Source organism: Balaenoptera physalus, assembly GCF_965194825.1.
Source record: "Balaenoptera physalus genome assembly, chromosome: 6".
Taxonomy (NCBI): domain Eukaryota; kingdom Metazoa; phylum Chordata; class Mammalia; order Artiodactyla; family Balaenopteridae; genus Balaenoptera; species Balaenoptera physalus.
The window spans coordinates 37,078,288-37,101,222 of record NC_138885.1 but is presented as its reverse complement, the minus strand read 5'-3'; the positions used below and the strand labels follow the sequence as shown (position 1 = coordinate 37,101,222).

The following is a 22,935-nucleotide window of genomic DNA, read 5'->3' as shown; positions in this document are numbered from 1 at the left end:
TTTTAATTTGTCATAAACATTGATTTCTAGGTCAATAAACACTTCTACAATATCATTTTAATGTTTATATACTTTATACAATGTTTGTATACTATATAATTATATATTTAAATAATTACCTATATATATATATTTAATTTTTAGGTTTTTTTTGGAAATTACAAATATTGTGATGACTATCCATGTAACTAATTATTTGCAGAGTTTAGGGTACAGTGTTAGATGTCGCATTTCTGAGTCAAATGGTTTACACGTTTTTTAAGGCTCTACCATTAATCATCATTTGCACTCATAGGCATTCTGTCAGTTGATGAAAGCAGTACTATTTTTCCCAGCCCCTGCTCCCACATTTGCAATATCTGGTTAGACACCTAGTTTTCTTTATTTCATTCAGAGTTGCATGGTTCTCAGACCCTTCTACATCATGATTTTCATCTTCTAAGCCCATTTCCTATTTTTCAAAGTCTTCACAAAGCTGAAAACCAAGACCTGAACATAATAATAATGATATATTTAGGACAAGGTCTACTGAGATTAATACTTCCTGAGCACTGTTCTCTACAGAATTTGGTTACCAGGAACAGAGACTTTCATTCTGGCTATCTCAAGTAGGGAAAAAATGTCTATTATAAAAATACATGTGACTCCAAAATGAAACAGAAATTTTAACAAAATCCTATATTAGAAGCCATAGAATGCCTGTCATACAGACAGACTGGGAAGGTCAATCTGATACAAGGCAATTCTAGGGACTTCAGCAGAGAAGTTAATGGATAGTTGTTTCTAACTGATTCATGGTCAACTATGGCCCCTTCAACCCCATCTCGAAATGAGTAGAAGTTATAAGGGGGGAAAAAAAAGTATATATATGTGTGTGTATATATCTATGTGTATGTGTGTGTGTGTGTGTGTGTGTATACATATATGTATATATATATATACACACACACATATATATATATATGAAGAGAGAGAGAGATGTAGACATAGAACTTGGGTGAATAAAAGTAAGTGCACGAGAGATCCCAGAGATTGCTATTCTGTCAGAACAAAATAGCACCGTATTTTTAAAAATTTCACATTAATGTGATTCCAAGTCCCAACCTGCTCAGAATATCAGGAGGTTCAATCTTTTAGTAAGATTACCTACCTTAAAATTTGCCCAACATGATTAGACTTGCTTATTTTGATTTTATTTATTTAAAAGTTTTGAACATATGAGTTTAATTACCTGCTAGACCATCCAGATGGAAATATGTGATAAAAGGATGGAAGCAAGGGTCATAAACTTAGAAGAGATGCAGGTATTTTTAGACCAGTTTAGGATTAGACATTCACTGACTGGATTATTTTTAACATTTATAATAGAACTCTTTTACCAAAATAAAATAATGTATTAAAAGTTACATCCAGAGTCCCTCCCACCAGGAAACTTGCACAAGCCTCTTAGATAGCCTCATCCACCAGAGGGCAGACAGCTGAAGCAAGAAGAACTACAATCCTGCAGCCTGTGGAAAAAAAAAACACATTCACAGAAAGATAGACAAGATAAAAAGGCAGAGGTCTATGTGCCAGATGAAGGAACAAGATAAAACCCCAGGAAAACAACTAAATGAAGTGGAGATAGGCAACCTTCCAGAAAAAGAATTCAGAATAATGATAGTGAAGATGATCCAGGACCTCGGAGAAAGAATGGAGGCAAAGATCAAGAAGATGCAAGAAACGTTTAACAAAGACCTAGAAGAATTAAAGAACAAACAAACAGAGATGAACAATAAAATAACTGAAAATTACACTAGAAGGAATCAATAGCAGAATAACTGAGGCAGAAGAACGGATAAGTGACCTGGAAGACAGAATGGTGGAGTTTACTGCCATGGAACAGAATAAAGAAAAATGAATGAAAAGAAATGAAGACACCCTAAGAGACCTCTGGGACACCATTAAATGCAACAACATTCGCCTTATAGGGGTCCCAGAAGGAGAAGAGAGAGAGAAAGGACCAGGGAAAATATTTGAAGAGATTATAGTTGAAAACTTCCCTAATATGGGAAAGGAAATAGCCACCCAAGTCCAGGAAGCTCAGCGAGTCCCACACAGGATAAACCCAAGGAGAAACACGCCGAGACACATAGTAATCAAATTGACAAAAATTAAAGACAAAGAAAAATTATTGAAAGCAGCAAGGGAAAAATGACAAATAACATACAAGGGAACCCCCATAAGGTTAACAGCTGATTTCTCAGCAGAAACTCTACAAGCCAGAAGGGAGTGGCATGATATACTTAAAGTGATGAAATGGAAGAAACTACTACCATTATTACTCTAACCAGCAAGGATCTCATTCAGATTTGATGGAGAAATCAAAAGCTTTACAGACAAGCAAAAGCTAAGAGAATTCAGCACCACCAAACCAGCTCTACAACAAATGCTAAAGGAACTTCTCTAAGTGGGAAACACAAAAGAAGAAAAGGACCTACAAAAACAAACCCAAAACAATTAAGAAAATGGTCATAGGAACATACACATCGATAATTAACTTAAACGTGAATGTATTAAATGCTCCAACCAAAAGACACAGGCTTGCTGAATGGATACAAAAAACAAGACCCATATATATGCTGTCTACAAGAGACCCACTTCAGACAAAAAACAAGACCCATATATATGCTGTCTACAAGAGACCCACTTCAGACCTAGGGACACATACAGACTGAAAGTGAGGGGATGGAAAAAGATAGTCCATGCAAATGGAAAGCAAAAGAAAGCCGGAGTAGCAATACTCATATCAGATAAAATAGACTTTAAAATAAAGAATGTTATAAGAGACAAGGAAGGACACTACATAATGATCAAGGGATCAATCCAAGAAGAAGATATAACAATTATAAATATATATGCACCCAACATAGGAGCACCTCAATACATAAGGCAAGCGCTAACAGCCATAAAAGAGGAAATCGACAGTAACACAATAATAGTGGGGGACTTTAACACCTCACACCAATGGACAGAATATCCAAAATTAAAATAAATAAGGAAACAGAAGCTTTAAATGACACAATAGACCAGATAGATTTAATTCATATTTATAGGACATTCCATCCAAAAACAGCAGATTACACTTTCTTCTCAAGTGCGCACAGAACATTCTCCAGGATAGATCACATCTTGGGTCACAAATCAAGCCTCGGTAAATTTAAGAAAATTGAAATCATATCAAGCATCTTTTCTGACCACAACGCTATGAGATTAGAAATGAATTACAAGGAATAAAATGTAAAAAACACAAACACATGGAGGCTAAACAATACATTAGTAAATAACGAAGAGATCACTGAAGAAATCAAAGAGGAAATCAAAAAATACCTAAAAGTTACATCCAAAATTGTACAAATTTTTTTAAACATGATTAAAAATTTTTTTTAACTGTCAAGTGTTTTGAAAAATTTATTCAAAGTACTAAATTTTCATTTTAGATCTTAGTTTATGTTTATATAATAGAATGCCCTCAGTTGATCCAGGTTCACCATATCTTTCTCTAAGCCCTTAATGGTTTATATCTTCCCTTTAAAATGTATAAGTATCTTTTAATTAAGTTGTCATTTACAAAGATATTCTGGAAAAAAATTATTAATTAAACACCTATAAGTTCTTCATCATTTCTGTTATAGTGTAGCAATTTCTCATCTAACCCATAGTGGTCTATCAACTGAGTAAACCTTGATTTCTTAGACACACCTGACTGCAACTCAGAGCAACAGCTGGCTGCAGCTTCTCCACCTCTTTATTAACAACTGTGTCTGAGACAGACCTTTCTTTGATCTATACATTTTAACTAGTTTTAGCCTTTGAAGAAAGTCTCCTTTCTCTTGAACCTGCTTCACCAATTTTGTTTTTTCTTCATTCAATCTTTTTTTTGGAAGATTCTCATTCAGAAAATCAGTTTGAAGATCACTGCATGACCCAGTATCAAGTGTTTCAAATCCACATGCATTGATGTTCTTGACGGTATTTTTCAAACACATACTTCATATTCACGGTCTATGTGTTTAAAATTTTTTTTTAAATTCCAAGCTGTTTCCTTGTGTTGAAGGTGCTGGATTCTCTGAAAAGTTCTAACAGTTCTCTTCATTCTCTACTTTAAGATCTTTTACCACACTGTACAAGAAATTAAATGAAGATCTTGTTTTGCTTAATCATTTTCTCTACGTGTTACACTCATAGGTTGTTTTCTTGTACTGGTTATGTGGGGTGATGGTGGAGGCACAGGCCTGTGGAGTGCTAGGTAAAATCACGGCTGAGTTTCCTAGACTTCCCATCTTAAAAATGAAATCTTGGTTTACCTGGAGGAAAGGGAACTCTACTCAGCTCCAGCGCTGATCCTCAAATTCCAGTTCTCAGCTATCACCTGCTTCCCGTCTCCCTCAGCCATCCCCAGAGAGTGCAGAAAACACAAGCAGCTGCAGCTCTCTGCTTACTTTGATTTTAAATGGATCTTCCTATTGTTTGCAATCTCTAAAAGGAACCCAGGGCTACTTCCTGAGGAAGATCTTAATTGCCGACCTTTAGATACTCCCTCTTCTAGCCATGCCTCACTACTTAGTAGAGAGCTGGCACCCAACCTTAGAAATGTCCCCATTTACCACGACTGCCATGTTAGGAGCAGTACCAGGTCACTACTTGCTGCCTTAACCAGGTTCACTGATGAAACTCAGCATCAGAAATTTGAGATGCCGTTGCTACTTAAAGAAAAAGATCTGTTTTCCAGTGTCCCACATATTCAGGGATATCAAAACAAAAGAAAAAAGAAAAATCCATGAAACTGCTCAGGTTCCAGGTGATAATAATTCTAGGTGGTCAGTTTTTCAATTTATCTCTTTCTCTCTCGCATTCATACACAGCCCTTTTGCCCAAAGCATATCCTAAGCATCAGAGCGATTGAATTGGGGGTATTTCTAGTATCAGCCCCAATTATTTCTAGAACTAGAATTTCTATTAGAATAGGGAGCATTTATTAATCATTATATATTTAGATTATGCCTTTTCAAGGAACTAGAGACACAGGGGTGAGAAAAGCAGCTCAAATCCCTATCTTCATGAACTTGCATTTATCTGGAGTAGATAGTAAATGCATAAGTATTTATGAAAATGTCAGATGGAGAAAAGCAGTGTGAAATAAAAGAGAGAAGAGTTTCCATAAAGTCCTTGCCAAGGAGATGCTATTTGAGCTTATACTTGAATGGCATGCAAGATCTAGCCTTGTGAAGATGTCTTAGGAAGAGCCTTCTGGGCAGAGAAAATAGCAAGTAAAAACCCCTTAAGGCCAGAAAATGCTTGGCAGTTTCTGGCTAATGTGGCTGGAGTAGCAGGAGCTTCATGCCACAGGAGAGGAGGGCCAAGGGCGATGAGATTCTGTTTTAAAATGATTACTCAGTGCTGTGTGAAGACTGTACTATGGGAGAGGAAAAGGATGGATGCTGGTGAACTTTAGGAGGCTGGTATAGGAGTCCAGGTGAGAGTTTGTGACAGCTTGGACTAGTGTGGTAGCAGTGGAAGTGGAAGCAGTGGAGGTCTTAGAAATAATTTGGAAGTAGGTAATTGGAATATATTTTAGAGGTAAGGTTCAGATCTGCTTTAATTTAGGGTGAGTTTTCTCTCAGTGGCTCCTATTGTACTTCTCCTATTGTGCTCCTAAGGTCAGCCTGGACCTTCAAAATGTCTCAGACTCTTTTAAATAACTTTCCCAGTGCTCTGGTCTGCACCTAATAAGTTAGCAGATATATGTCAGTGTATTAGTCAGTGAGGGCTGCCATAACAAAATACTACAGACTGGGTGGCTTAAACAATAGAAATTTATCTTCTCACAGTTGTGGAGCCTGGAAATCCGAGATCAAGGTGTCAGTAGGTTTGGTTTCTCCCCAGGCCTCCTTGGCTTGCAGATGACCGCCTTCTCACTGTGTCCTCATGTGGTCTTTCCTCTGTGCTCACATTCCTGGTATAGTGTCTTCTTATAATGACACCAGTTCTATTGGATTAGGGTCCCACCCTTATGACCTACTGTAACCTTAGTTACCTCTCTAAGACCCTATTCCAAATGTAGTCTACACTGGAGGTTAGGACTTCAATGTATGGATTTGGGGAGGTGGGGGATGCTGGAACACAACTCAGTCCAAAACAGAGAAGGTCATTATTTAACTTAACCCTCTTTAGACCTTGCTTAAGCTGAGCCCCTTAACAGCAGGGAAGTGATTCTTTTAAACCTTTCTCCTAAACAATGCATACGTAAAAGTCAAACAAAGAATTAAATTGTCTTTGAATGCTGTTAATCTCCCTTGTTTATAACAGTTACAAATATAAATTGAGGTCCTAATATTCTATTTTTTCTATCTTAATAAGCCATTTTATATGTGACTTGAACTTGATCACTTTGGAGTGATCACCACAGGCAATTAGCATTATTCTTTTCCATTGTCAGGAATTACACTACTAATCTCAACCAGCCTCCAGGTGAATGAATCTAACTAGTGGTAAGGGGGAGGGAGGAAACAATTTTCTCTCTACCCTCCTAGACTCTTGGCCGATAATAAAGGACAGATTAACAAGAGAAAAAAAAATTATCTATGTACAGGAGCCCCACAAAGATATAAGATTCAAAAGATGGCTATACTATGGAGGTTTATATACCATTTATGTTTTATATACCATTTATTTCCTGAGTTAAGGAAAGGGGTCTACAGCTTCAAAGAAGAGAAGGCTATTCATGGAAAAGTGAGAATAGGAGATGTTTAGTAAACAAAGGTTGCCCTGCCTTGCAGATAACTCTCTGAGATGAAAAATTTATCTCAGGTAATAGCTCCCTTCCTGGTACAGGCCCACTTTCTAATGTAAATTTTTCATACCAAAAGGTAATTCCTACTCTGTTTTCAGAGCTTCTCATGTGTCTGGTTTTCCTTAAAATTATCAGTTCCAAATAATCCAAGCCAAAGAGGCATATTTTGGGGTGGCACATTCTGCTAGCCACAAGAGAAGTAGTGTAAAATCATAGAAATACAGTAATTCACCATTAATTCCGGAAAAATAATTCCACACACATTCCAATTGACAGTGGGTAGAGATGTTTTTCTGAATTGTTTATGTATTAGAATCAGTATAGTCACATGTATGTTTTAGATTTTATTTTTCTGACTCATTCTTTCTTTTATTGTATATAGGTACCGATTAGTGTCCTTACCGTTCAAGTCACTTGGCTAACTATTTCATATATTATATGAGTGTAGTAGAATTTTCTTTGTTTTACAGATGAGGAGACTAATAATAAGAGTCCAAGTAAGTTGTTCAAAATCACCCAGAGAGGACGTGTCATAGCCAGATATCAAAGCACATTTGTGACTCCAAGCCACACGCTCTCACCTACTGTAGTGACTCTCAGCCAGCCTTAAAATCCATCCCTGTAACTGGCATTGGCATATGTATAGAGGATAAGAGTTAATAAGACTAATTCCCCAAAGAGTCTTACATTTTAAACACGGAGACAGACATGTAAATAAATATAGTACCATAGGATTAGGAATGTTAGAATTGTACACAGAACAACACAAAGGGTCAGGTGAACCACTCTACGTCTTGGGGACAATCAAAGTTCCCAAACAGCAGTACCATTTGACCTGAGTCTAGAAATCTGGGTATGTGTCCATTCATATAATGGGAGTACAGCTAGGTGTAGCAGTGGAGGCAAGGATTCCATATGGAGGAAGTAAATTCAGGACAAATATAAAAGAGCATAGGATATTAATGAATCATTGTTTTGGAAAATTATATCCACTCTATATTATCCTATTGACTAGGGTAATGGTAATTGGGTGAATACAGAAAAAACATTGTTCAGACACAATTCAACACAACTGTGATACAAGGTAGATATTTAATTCAAATGTATTTCATTAAAATATTGAAATAGTCTGCTCTGAGCTGAGTAGATCTTCTCCTCCTCCCCCTCCTCTTTCTCCTCTTCCCTTTTTCCAATGAAAACAATCTTTTTCATTGAATAAACTCTACTTTTTGTTTTCTAAATATCCCAGCAAGAAGTTATTCGGAGCTGCCTTGTTTTTGTCAGCAAATTCTTCCCTCTCACTGTCATCCTCTCCTTCATCATTGCACAAGTACTAGCTCACCAGCAGCACAGTCAGGCCATCAACTTGGAAATTAAATTACCTGCCATTCTCAAGTTTTTTTCGCTACAACCCCAGACTGCCCCCTCAGTTCTCAGTAAGGCAAACCTCAATGTAACAATGAACTGAGAGAATTTTGGACCACATTTGTCAGTTCAAGGTCACAAAGGCTTCAAAGCAAAATTCTGGGCTTTGTTCTTCAGTGCTCTCCATCCCACCTTCATTGTCATTCTCCAGATTCTCTGTTTAAGAAAAATAAATAAAAACAAGTCTTGGGAGAAGGCAGAGCAAAGAGACTTCTAGTACCGTCACTGCCCTAAGAAATAGAATTTTGCCCAGAGCTTCAGACAAACTGCAAAAAGCTGCTCCTGCACCAAAGAGCGGTTAACAGGCTAACAGACTGCTGTAAGCAAGCATATTCACCTCTAACTGTCCAGGTGGAGGGGCGTTCCTGATTTGCAGTAGGTACAATGTAAAAATGGAATGGTTCCTATATAATTATAAGTAATAGACTCATTCTGATATGTAGATTTTTCTCTTATTCACAAGTTTTACTTCTTTTTCTTTACAAATAAGCTGTCTTTGGCTTATTTTTATCTTTTTTTTTTTTTTTCTGTAACGTGGTTAATCTATCCTTGGGAAATTGAAAGTTGACTACAGTTCAGTATTCCTGGAACATGGTGCATAGTGGGCAGTAATAGATCTGGTGATGGAAAGTTAAGTAGGCATCAAATCATTGATGGCCTTTGTGCCATGCTAAGTGGTTTGGCAGGGGAAAGCAAGCCATTGGAGAATTTTAAGCGGCAGAGTGACATGCTTAGATTTGCATTTTGGAAAGATCACTCTAGTGTTTCCTCAGCAATGATAGTCAGGGGAGTGAGAAATAATGGGGTCCTGAGCTAAGCAGTTTTAGTGGGAATGGAGGGAAAATAAAACATTCCTGAGAATATAAAGTGAAGAATTAAGTGGGCTTGCTCAGATCAGAAAGGCACCTGGGAAACGCCATGGTGGTGATAGGGGGAAAAAAAGATGACTATCTGGTTTTTACCTCTGATGCCTGCATTGGGGACCATTTACTGTCAGAAGCTGTCTTAGTTCAGGCTGCTATAACAAAAATACCATAGGTTGGGTGGCTTAAAGAGCAAACATTTATTTCTCAATGTTCTGGAGGCTGGGAAGTCCAAGATCAAGGAGGCAGCAGATTCAGTGTCTGATGAGAATATGCTTCTTGGTTGACAGCCAGCCAGCTGGTCTTACTGTCTCACAGCAGAAGGGATAAAGAGCTGTCAGGGGTGTGCCTTCTGTAAGGGCACTAATTCCATTCATGAGGGCTCCACCCTTACAACCTAATCACCCCCCTAGGCACCACACCTTGGGAGTAAGATTTCAACATATGAATTTAGCAGGGGACACAAAAATTCATAACAGAAATCTATTGGGAAAGAAGCATACATGGAAAAAATAAAATGGATTTTATTTTGGTCATGTAAAGTTTGTAGTGACTTCATTATAGTCAGGTAGAAATTCCTACGATGTAGTAGGATACATGTACTGAAGATTAAGAGGATAGTTAGGGATATGAGAGAGATTTTGGAGCTATTAGGGTGAAATTTAGTTACTGAAGTCACAAGTGAGAATTCTCCCCTACCCAAATTCCTAGGCAGTAGATACAATCTCAACTCTTTGGGCTATTTCTTTTGATGTTTGTTGCTGTATTTATGGATTTTTTTAAAAATTTATGGATTTTGTTTATTGACAGGTGTTTTAACACATCACGTCTCATTTATGATGAGGCAATCATATGTGCTTATGTTCAAAGCCTAGCAAAGGCCTTGGAACTTAGTAGGTCACAGTAAATTTATTTCCTTTCTTAATTTCTCTCTCTGTCTGTCTGTCTCTTTCTCTTTTGAGTAAAGAGTTTGGAGACTGTATGGTAGAATCAATTTATATTTATGATATTTATATGAATTCTTTTTTATAGCTCATAAACTTCTTCTATATCCCTATTAGTAAATGTATTCGTTTGCTAGGGCTGCCATAACAAAGTCCCACAGACTGGGTGCCTTAACAGAAATTTTTCTCACTGTTCTGGAGTCTTGAAGTCTGAAATCAAGGTGTGGACATGGTTGATTTCTTCTGAGGCCTCTCTCCGTGGCCTGTAGATGGCTGTCTTCTCCTTCCTGGGTCTTTCATCTGAGTGTGTCTGTGTCCTAATTTTCTTTTTATAAGGACATCAGTCATATTGGATTAGGACCCACACTAATAACCTAATTTTAACTTAATTACCTCTTTGAAGACCTTATGTTCAAATACAGCCCCAGTCTGAGGTACTGACAGTTAGAACTTTAACACACGAATTTTGGAGTTCACAGTTCAGCCTGTAATAGTGAAATAGAGAAATTCATAATTACTTACATACAATTTAAGCAATTTTTGAAATCTGGTAATTTCTGAAGATTCTAGTATATTTGTATGAATAACAGTGTGAGAAAAAAGTGAGAGAAACAAATGTGATTCTAAATAATAATTACACAGTCAAAACCAAAGTTCTTTATGTTAGAGGGACCTTCAAAAAGGATATTTAAAAAGAGAAATTTTTAAAAGATAATATCAAGAGGAAATTGGAGAGATGGCTTTATTTAAATGTTTTCTAAGTGATGAATTATTATGGGAGATATTTTTAGGGATATTATTTCCCCAGTCATTTCACAGTATTTAGGTAATTTCTACATCATGCTCAGTTCAAAAGAATGCAAAGCACTGTGAAGCATACGAAGAAGTACAAGACAGCATCCTTGTTTTCGGGAGTTTTCATCTCTGGATAAGGAGTCAAAATTAGTACAAGTGAAAAGAAAAGAAAAAGCAACGATTTAATATGAAACCATATGATTCTGTCTGTAGAGGCTTTAGAATCAGTGAGAAGGAAGAGTCAATGTGGTATGTGCTAGTTTGAAGTATTTCACTGAGGGTGGGGTTAGACTTGTGCAATGAAGGGTGAGTAGAATGGAGTTATATGCAGACAAAGGTAGGGAAACTAACTAAAAAATGAAACTGTGCCTGTTTTCTTTATAGGACTAATGGCAGTCTTCAGTTATTTCTTATCTTACTTTTTTTTTATTGTGGTAAGAGCACTTGCCAAGAGATCTATCCTCATAACAGATTTTTAAGTGCACTATACAGTATCATTAGTGGTAGGCACAATGTTGTACAGCAGATCTCTAGAACTTATTCATTTTCTATAACTGAAACTTTATACCTGCTGGACAGCAACTCCCCCATTTTCCCCCCTCCCTCAGGCCCTGGCAACCACTATTCTACTCTCTGTTACTATGAGTTTGACTATTTTAGATACCTCATGTGAGTGGAATCATACAATAGTTATCTTTCTGCGACTGGCTAATCTTACCATCATTTCCTCAAGGTTCATCCATGTTGTTGCATACAGCAAAATTCCCTTTTTGTAGAAGACTTTATTTTGTTAGAGCAGTTTTAGGTTCACAGCAAAATTGACACAAAAATACAGAGATTTCCTACATTCCCCTATCCCTACACATGTGTAGCCTTGCCTGTATCAGCATTCCCCACCAGAATATCTTCCTCTTTTTTAAGGCTGAATGATATTCCATTGTATATACATACCACATTTTATTGATCCATTCATCTTTTGATGGACATTTAGGTTGTTTCCATACCTTTGCTATTATGAATAATGCTGCAGTGAACATTGGAGTGTTAATATCTCTTCAAGATTTTGGCTTCAATTATTTTGTACATATACCCAAAACTGGAATTGCTAGGTCATATTGTAGTCTATTTTTAATTTTTTGAGTAATCTCCATACTATTTTCAATAATCGCTGCTGTGCCATTTTACATTCCTAGCAACAGTGTACAAGAGTTTCAATTTCTCCATATCCTTGCATCCTTGCCAGCATTGTTATGTTTTTTGTTTTGTTTGTTTTCTGGGGTTTTTTTATGATAGCCAGGTGTGAGGTGATATCTCATGGTGGTTTTGATTTGCATTTCTCTGATGATTAATGATGTTCAGCTTCTTTTTATATACCTGTTTCATATACTTGTTGGCTATTTGCATGTCTTCCTTGGAGAAATGATTATTTAAGTCCTTTGCCCAATTTCAATCAAGTTATTTATTTATTTGTTGTTGATTTATAGGAATTTTAATGATGTCTTTTCTATTTGTTTATTTCTTGTCTGTCTCCCTCACTAGAGCATAGGCTCTATAAAGAAAGAGAACTTATTCTTTCAACAATACCACACTGTCTCAATTACTGTAGCTTTATAATAAGTCTCAAAGTTTGATATTGTCTGTCTTCTAACTTTGTTCTCCATCATTTTTTTTTTTTTTTTTTTGGAGAAAATATCTGCCAAATACCTAAGTCTGAATAGCCATAGACTGTCAGACATTCTTTCAAGGATAAAATGATATTCTGTGAAAAAAGTAGCACATTCTTCCTGCAGTTCAAGCCATCTCATAAGTACATTTGTTCCACACAGTCATACTTCACTATGCACCAGAAGTGCTTTCTGCACACTCTTGATTTTGTCACTCAGAACGTTAAAAAGGCCTGGACTGAAGAGTCAAGATTTAACAAAACTGATACTTTTTACTGGTCAATTAAGGACATTTTTAAGTAAAACTAGAATTTTTCTCCTTTTTTTTTTTTCTGTGACTGCATGGAAGTGAAGAATCCAATGATTCCAAGTAGAGCTTTTGGACTTTTTAGACTGATATTTTATTTCTTTCCTTTTCTATCGTATTTTCTGTTTGTCTTTTTCTTCTTTATTATGGAAGATTTCCTCAACCACATTTTCTAGCCATTCTATTAAAAATATTTTTATTTAGACATACTTTTTAATCTCTGAGTCCTGTTTTATTCTCTAAATATTACTTTTTTAAATGATCTTTAACTTTTCTAGAATGAGATATGTACTTGAATATATGATGATTTAAAAGATATTTTATGAATTATTCATTTTGCATCTCTATGTTTTATCTTAGTGTTTACTTTCTACTCTGCTAGTTTTCCTCATTGAACTGAATATCCTGGTTTCCCATGACATTTAAGAAAGGACTGGGTGATCTATCCTGGGTTTCCTTTATCTTTATGAAAATAAAACTCTTTTCACTTGGTATCTTCCTTGCAGGGGGATCTCTTCCTGGGAGTTCTGCATAGCTTTGAACACATATTGCATTACATTTAGAGATTTAACACATGAAGCTTTCTCCTGAAGGCACAGATAGGTGCATGGCATGAAGATGTCTTATAGGAGGGAGTTTGCAGGTTTTGCTTTAGAAGGTCAGGATTTGGGTTCCCCAAAGGTCAGAATGAAAAGAACCTTATTGCAGGGCACCAGCCTTAATATCCCCAATTTTTTACTGACTATCTTAAAAAAGAGCTTTGCTTATGTATTTATTTGAGACTTTCTATCAGCCATTAGCCATCTGTAAACTTAGGGCAAAGGGTGGGGGACATTGTGGTGGTAGGTAGTATTACATATAAAAATATCTTGACTTAATCACCCTATTTTTAACCTTTCTTTGCACTTCACTCTGTTATTTCCAAGCTAAAATCAAGGTCATCTGGAGTTCTGTGGAAAGGGATGTCTTCCATTCCTCTGTAACCTTTTAAAAATCACATTCTAGGTTGCAACTTTATCTGCCTATTTCCCCATATTCCTGTTTCCATACACTGACCATCTTGTACACTTTGTTTATATGCCTGTCATTCTCTTGTTTATTATGTGGATTCACTATGGGTTTATTCTGTTTTATGTTTCCATATTTCTATTGCAGTGGGTTAGTAGAAGAAACAGAAGTGGAAACACATATGCTCAGTCCACTGTACTGTGCTATACATCTTTCAAAAGAGTCTCTTACAAAGTCTCTGCCCTTTTTCTTCACAGGGAACTTCTCTGTTCCTAAAAATAAATTTGTGAGTGTAAATAAAAACATAAATGAATGAGCTACTCAACTTCACCATCATAATCTAAGTTCCATATCTATATGTCAAGAGAAAGAAGACTAAACTCTATCCATCTATGGAAGCAGACAGTGTAGAAATGAGATTTATGCCATGGACTCTAAAATCAGTGCTTGGTTCATAACCTGGAGCCACTATTCATTCTGTGATCCAGGAAAAACCACTTAGCCTCTCTTTGCTTCAGTGTTCTTAACTGTAAGATGGTTTAATAATAGTAGTACTTACCTTATAGAATTGTGAAGATTAAATGAATTAATCTATAGTGTTTAGAACTGTGCATTGCACAAAATTAGATTTAGAAAGGGATGGTTATTATTAATGTGTATCTTCTAGGTTGAAATTGATGTGGTCTCAGTTGTCATTAAGTTAGATGCTTGTTGAAAAGTCTGAATTGTTCAAAACCTTTAAAATTATGATTTTTGTTTGAAATTATTTCATTACCTTAAAATTTTTAATGCACTCAGCATGGAGACTTTGAAAGAACACTAGTTTTGGAGACAGGCCATATATGTATATTTGATTAAAATAATCTCTTTGAATCTCAGAATCTTCATCTATGAAATGAAAAATGATAGTAGCATCCTTATAGCTTTGCTATGACAGTCTGATGTAATATAATAATAAATGTAAAATTTTACTAGAATTCTGGCTACCAGACTATTTTTTATCTGTGGCACATTTCAGAGTTTCTGCTACCAAATGAACACTCAATACAAGTTAATAGTGCACATTTATAAAATTTCGGAGAAAGAAGCATAAACTATACAAAATATGTTACTATAACTGTGAAGAATCCAGTAATGGAGAGTGCAAATGATTAAAAGCTTACACACTTTAAACAAAACTTAGAGAACAGTCCTTTTTATAGTTGTTCAGATATCTTGTTGGATTTTGCTGTTCATTTAGAGATATAGCACAGTACTACTATGATCATGGTTCAGATTGTAAATAATAAAATCTGTATTCCATATTAATATGAAATATTCTTTTATTTATATCATGTGTTTTTTAAGAAAAAGAAAAGTTAAGTCAAGTATCTCTAATTGGAGAGAGAGGAGGAAAATTTAAACAATAGAATGTACTATGGTTTATATTTTTAAAAGTAAAAATAGAGAGGGCAGACAGCAGAAGCAAGAAGAACTACAATCCTGCAGCCTGTGGAACAAAAACCACATTCACAGAAAGATAGACAAGATGGAAAGGCAGAGGGCTATGTACCAGATGAAGGAACAAGATAAAACCCCAGGAAAACAACTAAATGAAGTGGAGATAGGCAACCTTCCAGAAAAAGAATTCAGAATAATGATAGTGAAGATGATCCAGGACCTCGGAAAAAGAATGGAGGCAAAGATCAAGAAGATGCAAGAAACGTTTAACAAAGACCTAGAAGAATTAAAGAACAAACAGAGATGAATAATACAATAACTGAAATGAAAGCTACACTAGAAGGAATCCATAGCAGAATAACTGAGGCAGAAGAATGGATAAGAGACCTGCAAGACAGAATGGTGGAATTCACTGCTGCAGAACAGAATAAAGAAAAAAGAATGAAAAGAAATGAAGACAGCCTAAGAGGATCTCTATTCAGATTCAATGGAGAAATCAAGAGCTTTACAGAGAAGCAAAAGCTAAGAGAATTCAGCACCACCAAACCAGCTCTACAACAAATGCTAAATGAACTTCCCTAAGTGGGAAACACAAGAGAAGAAAAGGACCTACAAAAACAATTAAGAAAATGGTCATAGGAACATACACATTGATAATTACCTTAAACGTGAATGGATTAAATGCTCCAACCAAAAGACACAGACTTTCTGAATGGATACAAAAACAAGACCCATCTATATGCTGTCTACAAGAGACCCACTTCAGACCTAGGGACACATACAGACTGAAAGTGAGGGGATGGAAAAAGATAGTCCATGCAAATGGAAATCAAAAGAAAACCGGAGTAGCAATACTCATATCAGATAAAATAGACTTTAAAATAAAGAATGTTATAAGAGACAAGGAAGGACACTACATAATGATCAAGGGATCAATCCAAGAAGAAGATATAACAATTATAAATATATATGTACCCAACATAGGAGCACCTCAATACATAAGGCAAGGCAAGTGCTAACAGCTATGAAAGAGGAAATCAACAGTAGCACAGTAATAGTGGGGGACTTTAACACCTCACTTACACCAATGGACAGATCATCCAAAATGAAAATAAATAAGGAAACAGAAGCTTTAAATGACACAATAGACCAGATAGATTTAATTCATATTTATAGGACATTCCATCCCAAAACAGCAGATTACACTTTCTTCTCAAGTGCGCACGGAACATTCTCCAGGATAGATCACATCTTGGGTCACAAATCAAGCCTCAGTAAATTTAAGAAAATTGAAATCATATCAAGCATCTTTTCTGAACACAATACTATGAGATTAGAACTAAATTACAGGGAAAAAAAGGTAAAAAATGCAAACATAGGGAGGCTAAACAATACATAACTAAATAACCAAGAGATCATTGAAGAACTCAGAGAGGAAATCAAAAAATATTTAGAGACAAATGACAATGGAAACATGATGATCCAAAACCTATGGGATGCAGCAAAAGCTGTTCTAAGAGGGAAGTTTATAGCTATACAAGCCTACCTCAAGAAACAAGAAAAATCTCAAGTAAAGTATCTAACCTTACACCTAAAGAACTAGAGAAAAAGAACAAACAAAACCCAAGGTTAGCAGAAGGAAAGAAATCATAGAGATCAGAGCAGAAATAAATGAAATAGAAAAAAAGGATACAATAGCAAAGATCAATAAAACTAAAAGCTGGTTCTCTGAGAAGATAAACAAAATTGATATACCATTAACCAGACTCATCAAGAAAAAGAGGGAGAGGACTCAAATCAATAAAATTAGAAATGAAAAAGGAGAAGTTACAACAGACATGGCAGAAATACAAAGCATCCTAAGAGACTACTACAAGCAACTCTATGCCAATAAAATGGACAACCTGGAAGAAATGGACAAATTCTTAGAAAGGTATAACCTTCCAAGACTGAACCAGGAAGAAATAGAAAATATGAACAGACCAATCACAAGTAATTAAATTGAAACTGTGATTAAAAATCTTGCAACAAAAGTCCAGGACCAGATGGCTTCACAGGTGAATTCTATCAAACATTTAGAGAAGAGCTAACACCCATCCTTCTCAAACTCTTCCAAAAAATTGCAGAGGAAGGAACACTCCCAAACTCATTCTAGGAGGCCACCATCACCCTGATACCAAAACCAGACAAAGATACTACAAGAAAAGGAAATTACAGACCAATATCACTGATGAATATAGATGCAAAAATCCTCAACAAAATACTAGCAAACAGAATCCAACAACACATTAAAAGGATCATACACCATGATCAAGTGGGATTTATCCCAGGGATGCAAGGATTCTTCAGTATACGCAAATCAATCAATGTGATACACCATATTAACAAATTGAAGAATAAAAACCATATGATCATCTCAATAGATGCAGGAAAAGCTTTTGACAAAATTCAACACCCATTTATGATAAAAACTCTGCAGAAAGTGGGCATAGAGGGAACCTACCTCAACATAATAAAGGCCATATACGACAAACCCACAGCAAACATCATTCTCAATGGTGAAAAACTGAAAGCATTTCCTCTAAGATCAGGAACAAGACAAGGATGTCCACTCTCACCACTGTTATTTAACATAGTTTTGGAAGTCCTAACCATGGCAGTCAGAGAAGAAAAAGAAATAAAAGGAATCCAAATTGGAAAAGAAGAAGTAAAACTGTCACTGTTTGCAGATGACATGATACTATACATAGAGAATCCTAAAAAAGCTACCAGAAAACTACTAGAGCTAATCAATGAATTTGGTAAAGTTGCAGAATACAAAATTAATGCACAGAAATCTCTTGCATTCTTATACAGTAATGATGAAAAATCTGAAAGAGAAATTAAGGAAATACTCCCATTTACCATTGCAACGAAAAGAATAAAATACCTAGGAATAAACCTACCTAGGGAGACAAACGACCTGTATGCAGAAAACTATAAGAGACTGATGAAAGAAATTAAAGACGATACAAACAGATGGAGAGATATACCATCTTCTTGGATTGGAAGAATCAATATTGTGAAAATGACTATACTACCCAAAGCAATCTACAGATTCAATGCAATCTCTATCAAATTACCAGTGGCATTTTTTACAGAACTAGAACAAAAAATCTTAAAATTTGTATGGAGACACAAAAGACCCTGAATAGCCAAAGCAGTCTTGAGGGAAAAAATCGGAGCTGGAGGAATCAGACTCCCTGACTTAAGACTATACTACAAACTCTAGTAATCAAAACAGTATAGTACTGGCACTAAAACAGAAACATAGATCAATGGAACAAGATAGAAAGCCCAGAGATAAACCCACACACCTATGGTCAACTAATCTACGACAAAGGAGGCAAGGTTATACAATGGAGAAAAGACAGTCTCTTCAATAAGTGGTGCTGGGAAAACTGGACAGCTACATGTAAAAGAATGAAATTAGAACACTCCCTAACAACATACACAAAAATAAACTCAAAATGGATTAGAGACCTAAATATAAGACCAGACACTATAAAACTCTTAGGGGAAAACATAGGAAGAACACTCTTTGACATAAATCACAGCAAGATCTTTTTTGATCCACCTCCTAGAGTAATGGAAATAAAAACAAAAATTAACAAATGGGATCTAATGAAACTTCAAAGCTTTTGCACAGCAAAGGAAACCATAAACAAAATGAAAAGACAACCCTCAGAATGGGAGAAAATATTTGCAAATGAATCAACGGACAAAGGATTAATCTCCAAAATATATAAACAGCTCATGCAGCTCAATATTAAAGAAACAAACAACCGAATCCAAAAATGGGCAGAAGACCTAAATAGACATTTCTCCAAAGAAGACATACAGATGGCCAAGAGGCACATGAAAAGCTGCTCAACATCACTAATTATTAGAGAAATGCAAATCAAAACTGCAATGAGGTATCACCTCACACCAGTTAGAATGGGCATCATCAGAAAATCTGCAAACAACAAATGCTGGAGAGGGTGTGGAGAAAAGCGAACCCTCTTGCACTGTTGGTGGGAATGTAAATTGATACAGCCACTATGGAGAACAGTGTGGAGGTTCCTTAAAAAACTAAAAATAGAATTACCATATGATCCAGCAAGCCCACTACTGGGCATATACCCAGAGAAAACCATAATTCAAAAAGACATATGCACCCCAATGTTCATTGCAGCACTATTTACAATAGCCAGGTCATGGATGCAACCTAAATGCCCATCGACAGACGAATGGATAAAGAAGGTGTGGTACATATATATAATGGAATATTACTCAGCCATAAAAGGGAATGAAATTTGGGTCATTTGTTGAGATGTTGATGGATCTAGAGACTGTCATACAGAGTGAAGTAAGTCAGAAAGAGGTAAACAAATATCGTATTTTAACGCATGTATGTGGAACCTAGAAAAATGGAACAGATTAACCGGTTTGCAGGACAGAAGTTGAGACAGGTGTAGAGAACAAACTTATGGACACCAAGGGGGGAAAGCCGCTGGGGGGTGGGGATGGTGGTGTGATGAATTGGGCGGTTGGGATTGACATTATACACTGATGTGTATAAAATAGATGACTAATAAGAACCTGCTGTATGAAAAAATAAATAAAATTAAATTTAAAAATTAAAAAAAAAAAAGTAAAAATGATTTTGCTGTTTCCCATAGAAACAGGGTTTGGGTATTTAACAAAAGAAATCAGAAAGCACTAGAGTTTAATAGTTCTTTATTATTATTTAATAAGATGATTATCTTTTTCATAAAAAAAATCTTTTCATTTTTATAGATAAGAAACTGTGGTGGGCAGACCAAAACTTAGCTCAGCTGGGAACCTGCAGCAAAAGAGATGGAAGAAACCCCACTGTTCTAAGAAATAAGACTTCTGGGGTCGTTCATATGAAAGTGTATGATAAAGAAGCACAGGAAGGTAAGTCACACGGTAATGCATTTGTGCCGCCTTTTGAATATATAATGTTCTCTTTTTTCATATTATTTTCTCAAGTCAAAAATTGAAGTTCCCTATTTTTCTTCTAGTAAAAAAAAAGGGGGGGGTGGCAAATGCTGCTTAATACTGTAGAAGGAATGCCTTTAGCATAAGGTATATAATGAGCTTTCAAAACATTAGCAAAGCTGACCAAGGAATCTTAATTTGTCAGGTCTTCAAAGAGGTCTTATTCAGTTCTTGATTTAAAAGTATAAGAATAAGAAAAAAATCCCAGTAAAATATATTCAATGTATAATTATGCCCAGAAACAGAATGAACTAGGGGACTTCACATGGACTATGTTGATACAAGAATTTCATAACCAAAAGCACTACATTGTTTGGCTCTAAGCATTTTGCTTTTTTGTTTTTGCTTGTCCAAATGGTGTGCAGTGAAATGGAGTGAGATAACTAAGAGATAGATGGTTTACATAGGTGGACTTGTCACATTGCCCAAATGGCAATTAGATTAGAGATGCCAGCCAGTACAGCCCTACACCTGCTAGTCTTTTCTTGGTTTTTGGTTCATGATCCATGACATTAGCAGAACTCCCTTCCTAGAAAAAATATTCTTCTATATTCTACTATCTTACTTAAATCTCTGCCATGAAATCCTTTTCTTCATATATTTTTCTGCTTAGGAAAAAAATATCAAGAAAACTTAAAACGATTTTTATCTAAAGGATTTGGGCATGTAGATCAAAGCAAATAAGAGTAGAGATAAGAATAGTGAACCAAAGGGATCACTAATTCTGAAGACAGGTGACAGCAATCAAGCAGGCAGAATTTACTGGAGATACCAATTGAGAGCCATTCCTGCACAGCCGGAGACAAAGTGGAGACCAGATTCATGGTTACCTTTTCTGAAAAAAGCATCGGTCAAATTTTGGTCTGGAATCCTTTCTTACCAGGAGCAGCAGGAAATATTTCTTTTTCAGGAAAAAAATATTTTTAAGAGAAAAGAATTGCTTTGTAAAACCATCTGAACTGATTACTGGGATCCGTTCATGGTTGAGAAGACATTGACACCCAAACTCTTAGGCACAAAATCTGTATTTATTCTCTGATATATTTTTTTTTTTTTGGTCATTGTCTATAATAATGGACAGGAGTGTTTTCACTAGGAATTATTTAATAGAAAATTTTCTGTATCAAAATAAATAATTTTACTGGCATTCAAGTCATGGAAAATAGATTATTTAACTGGGAATAAAATACTGGCACTCAATAAATAAAATATCATGGCACTTTTGTGGATTTCAATACAATCTGTTAAGTGTAAAAACTTACAGTACTATGATAAACTTTAGTTCATAGTCTATACTGAATGAGATTATATCTGAAAACACACATTATAAAATACAAATTAGAGAGATTTCCAAACATTTTTTAAAAATCTATATTTATTCCTTCAAAATGTGAACAAACACATACTTTGAAATTGTAAATTAATATAATACATTGAATTTTGTAGGTACAGTTCCAATAGTTTCTTGGAAGAAAAATTCATTGTATTATGCTTGTCTCACATTGTTCCTTTTAACAAGATCCCCCTCATCTTTTAAGGATTTGATTCTATAGGTAGAGTTGTAGCTTCTATGCACTGTGAAAGTATTACCAAACTGACAGGGCCCTCTAGCACTTAGAAATTTATGGTATAATATGACTAAGCTTAAAATGCAGTGAAAATACTGTTTTTACTGGAAGAATATGTTGATAAAAGCATCTGTATTAAAGACAGTCCCATTAACAGAATCACAGCAGGTAGCTTAAAAGCTTCATTAGTATGAAATATGAGCAATTTAGGACTATTTAAGGTGTTAACATTACTACCACTTTGGATTTCAAAGTACAATTAGCTACTTCATTTATCATTCTTGACACAGATCACTGGAGAGCTGAGACTTCTCGTTAGTCAAGTGGACTTTCTATTTCCACTGGAGAATTTAGGAATGAGGTTTGAACATCAATATCATTACAAAATATTAAGCCAAACCAGTATTTCTAACCTGCTAGATATTCACTACCTAAATTATTACTTTAAAAATCTCTCTATATTTTTCCTACATCAAATCTATATTTAATAGGCAAAGATACTTATTAAAATAATGATGTGTTTTAATTTTTTTGCCTTTTCTCTTTCACCACCATTTTCCCTTAGAGACTAAACAAATGATACATGGATTGTGTTATTGTTGTACAACATTAACATAGTTAATTTTATTATTTATAAAAAATAATTATTACTATTATGTTTAAAAATGCACAGTCCCAGGATCTCCTTTTTCTTCTTTTTCACATATTTTGGATATTATCAAGGTTATATAATGCCTCATTTTCTCTTGTTTTTATAAATCAACTCTAATCCATTTTTCTTTACTTCTTCAATTCACTTGTTTCCCCTACTCTCTGTTTGGTGTTTTTTCAAACTTTATAGACAAGTATCACTTGTCAATCTCTTCCCAGCTTTCCAGTCTTTAGTGGTAGTCGAAGTAAATTTATATCCAAATGCGTATCTCTATAGATTGGCATTGCATTAATGTACATTCACATGCTTTCTATAAAATGAAATATGTACATGGTCAGTATGGAATTACTGTAGATCCATAAATACAATTGTCTCATTATTAAAATAATCA

The 22,935-nt window shown here is 35.4% G+C and overlaps 1 protein-coding gene and 1 pseudogene across 2 annotated transcripts in view; one reads left to right on the top strand and one right to left on the bottom strand.

Annotated features, from left to right (window-relative positions):
- LRP1B (LDL receptor related protein 1B) overlaps positions 1–22,935 on the top strand; it is a 1,885,740-nt gene that overhangs the window by 1,301,713 nt on the left and 561,092 nt on the right. Inside the window, exon 34 of the mRNA XM_082465229.1 lies at positions 20,100–20,240. Within this exon, the coding sequence (XP_082321355.1) occupies positions 20,100–20,240 (141 nt within the window). The remainder of the gene's footprint in view (positions 1–20,099; positions 20,241–22,935) is intronic.
- Positions 3,017–16,604, bottom strand: LOC309662392 (swi5-dependent recombination DNA repair protein 1 homolog pseudogene; annotated as a pseudogene). The gene has a single exon. The product of its transcript is annotated as a swi5-dependent recombination DNA repair protein 1 homolog pseudogene (transcript).